The sequence below is a fragment of the Hemibagrus wyckioides genome, linkage group LG20, assembly GCF_019097595.1.
Source record: "Hemibagrus wyckioides isolate EC202008001 linkage group LG20, SWU_Hwy_1.0, whole genome shotgun sequence".
Classification (NCBI taxonomy): domain Eukaryota; kingdom Metazoa; phylum Chordata; class Actinopteri; order Siluriformes; family Bagridae; genus Hemibagrus; species Hemibagrus wyckioides.
Window position 1 is genome coordinate 269,417 of NC_080729.1, and position 5,000 is coordinate 274,416.

The window sequence follows — 5,000 nt, forward strand, 5'->3', positions numbered from 1 at the left end:
AGAGAGAGGATAGAGAGGGGTTAGAGAGAGGATAGAGAGGGGTTAGAGAGAGGATAGAGAGGGGTAAGAGAGAGGATAGAGAGGGGTAAGAGAGAGGATAGAGAGGGGTTAGAGAGAGGATAGAGAGGGGTTAGAGATAGAGAGGGGGTTAGAGAGAGGACAGAGAGGGCCAGAGAGGGTTAGAGAGGATAGAGAGGGGGTTAGAGAGAGGACAGAGAGGGGGTTAGAGAGGCTAGAGAGGGATAGAGAGGGGTTAGAGAGGATAGAGAGGGTTAGAGAGAGGATAGAGAGGGTTAGAGAGAGGATAGAGAGGGGGTTAGAGAGAGGATAGAGAGGGTTAGAGAGAGGACAGAGAGGGTTAGAGAGGGTTAGAGAGAGGATAGAGAGGGGTTAGAGAGAGGATAGAGAGGGGGTTAGAGAGGACAGAGAGGCTAGAGAGAGGATAGAGAGAGAGAGGGGTTAGAGAGAGGATAGAGAGGGACAGAGAGAGGATAGAGAGAGGATACAGAGGTTAGAGAGATAGAGAGGGCTAGAGAGGATAGAGAGACAGAGAGAGACAGAGAGGGTTAGAGAGAGGACAGAGAGAGAGATAGACAGAGAGGTCAGAGGATAGAGAGTTAGAGAGGACTAGAGAGGGGGTAGGAGAGAGGATAGAGAGGGGGTTAGAGAGGGTAGATAGTCAAAGAGTATAGGTTACTACAGAGAGGTGCATGGGTTCCAAGAGAGGCAGGTAGAGAGGATAGAGAGGGGCAGAGAGGGACAGGAGAGGGTTAGAGAGAGGATAGAGAGGGGTTAGAGAGGATAGAGAGAGGATAGAGAGAGGATACAGAGGGGTTAGAGAGAGGATAGAGAGGGGATAGAGAGAGGATAGAGAGAGGATAGAGAGAGGATAGAGAGGGGTTAGAGAGGGGTTAGAGAGGGGTAAGAGAGCGGTTAGAGAGGATAGAGAGGGGTTAGAGAGGATAGAGAGGGGTTAGAGAGGGGTTAGAGAGAGGATAGAGAGGGGTTAGAGAGGATAGAGAGGGGTTAGAGAGGGGTTAGAGAGGATAGAGAGGGGTTAGAGAGAGGATAGAGAGGGGTTAGAGAGGATAGAGAGGGGTTAGAGAGGATAGAGAGGGGTTAGAGAGGATAGAGAGAGGATAGAGAGAGGATAGAGAGGGGTTAGAGAGGGGTTAGAGAGGATAGAGAGAGGATAGAGGGGGTTAGAGAGCGGATAGAGAGGGGTTAGAGAGGATAGAGAGGGGTTAGAGAGAGGATAGAGAGGGGTTAGAGAGGATAGAGAGAGGATAGAGAGGGGTTAGAGAGAGGATAGAGAGGGGCAGAGAGGAGAGAGAGGGGTTAGAGAGGGGTTAGAGAGGAGATAGAGAGGGGTTAGAGAGAGGATAGAGAGGGTTAGAGAGGATAGAGAGGGGGTTAGAGGGTTAGAGAGGACAGAGAGAGGCCAGAGAGAGGACAGAGAGAGGGTTAGAGAGGACAGAGAGGGTTAGAGAGAGAGGATAGAGAGAGGACAGAGAGGGGCCAGAGAGAGGATAGAGAGGGTAAGAGAGAGGAGAGAGGACAGAGAGAGGATAGAGAGGGGTTAGAGAGAGGATAGAGAGGGGGTTAGAGAGAGGTCAGAGAGATAGAGAGGGTTAGGAGATGGATAGAGAGGGTTAAGAGAGAGGATAGAGAGAGGGGCAAGAGAGAGGATAGAGAGGGGTTAGAGAGAGGGATAGAGAGGGGGCTAGAGAGAGCTGATAGAGAGGGGGCTAGAGAGAGGATAGAGAGGGCTAGAGAGAGGACAGAGAGGGTTATAGAGCTGGATAGAGAGGGTTAGGCAAAGAGTGGTTAGAGAGGATGTACAAGAGAGGGCTAGAGAGGATAGAGAGGGCAGTGAGAGAGGACAGAGAGGGGCTAGAGACAGGACAGAGGAGGGCTAGGAGAGAGGACAGAGAGAGGCTAGGAGAGAGCAGATAGAGAGGCTTAGAGAGGACAAAGAGAGGGAACACAGACAGAGAGTGGCCAGTAGGTATGACAGAGAGGCCAGAGACATGACAGAGAGGGGGTCATATATGACAGCGGATATGCCAGAGGGTATATTTAATGCACAGGGTTAGAGAGGGGTTAGAGAGAGGATAGAGAGGGTAAGAGAGCTGATAGATAGTGGAGAGGGGTTAGAGAGGGGGTTAGAGAGGATAGAGAGAGTTAGAGAGCTGGATACAGAGGGGTTATAGGTTAGAGAGGACAGAGAGGATAGAGGGGGTTAAGAGAGCTGGATAGAGAGGGGTTAGAGAGGATAGAGAGAGGGTTAGAGAGAGGATAGAGAGAGGATAGAGAGGGTTATAGAGCGGATAGAGAGGGGTTAGAGAGGGATGGGAGAGAGGATAGAGAGGATAGAGGGGGCAGAGAGCGTTAGGAGAGGATAGGGCAGTGTTAGAGAGGACAGGAGAGGGCAGAGAGAGGAGTAGGAGAGAGGGATAGAGAGGGTTAGAGAGGACAGAGAGGGTTAGAGAGAGGATACAGAGAGGGCATAGAGAGAGGACAGAGAGGGGGTAGAGAGAGGATAGAGAGGCTAGAGAGAGGTTAGAGAGGGTTAGGAGAGAGGTACAGAGAGGCAGGTTTAGAGAGACAGAGAGTGCTAGAGAGAGGACAGAGAGGGGTTAGAGAGGGCTAGAGAGAGACAGAGAGGGGTTAGAGCTGGATAGTAGAGATGTCAGAGAAAAGGTATATGAGCAGAGGATAGAGATGTATATACAGTATATTTGATGTATATGCCAGAGGGGTTGGGTATATATAGTATATATTATTTATGCTGGTTTTATATATATGCCTATTTATTATATTAGAGAGTATATATGATGTATATATATCATATATGTCAGATATATACATATATGCCAGTATATATATATATGAGGATAGAGAGGGGGTTAGGAGAGAGGATAGAGAGAGGTTAGAGAGGATAGAGAGACAGAGGGTTAGAGAGGATAGAGAGGGTTAGAAAGAGGATAGAGAGGCCAGGATAGAGAGGACAGAGGTTAGGAGAGGATAGAGAGAGGCATAGAGAGGATACAGAGAGGGGGTTAGAGAGAGGATAGAGAGGGGGTTAGAGAGAGGATAGGAGAGCGAGTAAGAGGGGTTAGAGAGGGGTTAGAGAGGGATAAGAGAGCTGGTTAGCAGAGACAGAGAGGGCTAGGAGAGGGTTAGAGAGGGCAGAGAGGCAGTTAGAGAGAGGAGCAGAGAGGGGGTTAGAGAGGATAGAGAGGAGAGGGATAGAGAGGGTTAGGATAGATAGAGAGGATACAGAGAGGGGTTAGGAGAGGGGGCTAGAGAGGATAGAGAGGGGGTAAGAGAGGGTTAGATGGGAGATAGAGACAGGGGTTAGAGAGGGATGGGCAGAGAGGACAGAGAGGGCAGGGAGAGGGACTAGAGAGCGGCAGAGAGGGTTAGAGAGGACAGAGAGGGCAGAGAGGACAGAGAGGGGCCAGAGAGAGGATAGAGAGGGGGTTAGAGAGGATAGAGAGAGGGACATGAGAGAGGATACAGAGAGGATAGGAGAGGGGCTAGAGAGGACAGAGAGGGTTAGAGAGGACAGAGAGAGCCAGAGAGAGGTTACAGAGGGCAGAGAGACAGAAGAGGTTATAGAGGGCCAGAGAGTGTCAGAGAGAAAGGATGCAGATGTCAGGAGAGCAGAGGTTTTATGCCAGAGAGGGGGTTAAGAGAGGAGGTTAGAGAGGGGTTAAGAGAGGGCTAGAGAGGGGTTAGAGAGAGGGTTAGGAGAGATAGAGAGGGGGTGGAAGAGAGAGGATAGAGAGGGGTTAAGAGAGGAGGTTAGAGAGGTGTAAGAGAGAGGATAGAGAGGGGCAGAGGATAGAGAGGACACAGAGAGGGTGACAGAGAGAGGTTAGAGAGGGGTTAGGAGAGAGGACAGAGAGGGTTAGAGAGACAGTTAGGCCAGAGAGGTTAAGAGAGAGGAGGAGAGAGCAGCCAGAGAGAGGTTCAGTATAGTTTTGAAGAGGGCTCTCCTGTATTGCATCTCATGCCCCTGCAGTATAGATATGCATATATGTTGGAGTATATATTTATGCATATGTCTGGGTATATATAGCTACCTATTATATCCTGTACCAGCGATCAGTGATATATGCCGCCATCAGCTATCGCCCTGTATACATTACATACCGCATATACTTATACATGATGACCAGCTATATGTCATATATCAGTATATTTACATATGGTCATATATTTATTTAAGTATATTATTTATTTTATATGTTGTATATTATTACACTCCATATTTACATATGTTATATATCACCTATTTGTATATTAGCTGTGTGTGTAAGATATATTGGTATATACAGGTGATATATATTTATATATTTATTCAGGCATATTTATATATGTTATATATTTTTATATGCTGGCAGGTGCTCCATTATTATGATTACATATTTATTAGGGTTATTACTGCATATGCAGCGCATGGCTAGGTAAGGATTGGGTATATGTTGTATGCCCGCAGGTGTAGTCTGAGAGGGGGTCCAGATGAGAGCGATAGAGAGCTGGAGCAGAGAGAGGTGTCGATTTGAAAGTTTCAGATGTGTGTTATCTCTGTGCGCCCCTGCAGGACAAATGCACTGTGTCTGAGAAGGTATGCTGCAGTATAGTCGTGTGTTCTATAGCAGGCCCAGATGTCTGTGTCTGTGAGATCCGTGACTAGCGACGGTGAAATGTGCCGCCATCAGCTGTCGTGGTCTGCATCTCAACCGCAAACTGTCCATGGAGGACCAGCTGTACATCATCGGCAGTGACATCGAGCTCATGGTGAAACAACACAAGAAAAAATCGATGTGTGCACCTACTGTACACTCCAACGCCAAGGCACACTCTGATACACAATTTTCAGGTGTACTTGTAGGTGTCTGTGTGTTTGTTCCTGTGATGTGTGTGTCTGTGTGTAGCCCGCATGTATTTTCTGATGTGCGCTGGGCAGATGTGTGTGTCTGTAGCAGGTG

The 5,000-nt window shown here is 48.3% G+C and overlaps 1 protein-coding gene across 1 annotated transcript in view; it reads left to right on the top strand.

Moving 5' to 3' along the window:
* Window positions 1-5,000, top strand: part of LOC131341980 (protein dopey-1-like) — a 60,833-nt gene that overhangs the window by 55,169 nt on the left and 664 nt on the right. The window contains exons 5-6 of the mRNA XM_058372683.1: window positions 4,613-4,636; window positions 4,731-4,809. Of these exons, the coding sequence (XP_058228666.1) occupies window positions 4,613-4,636; window positions 4,731-4,809 (103 nt within the window). The remainder of the gene's footprint in view (window positions 1-4,612; window positions 4,637-4,730; window positions 4,810-5,000) is intronic.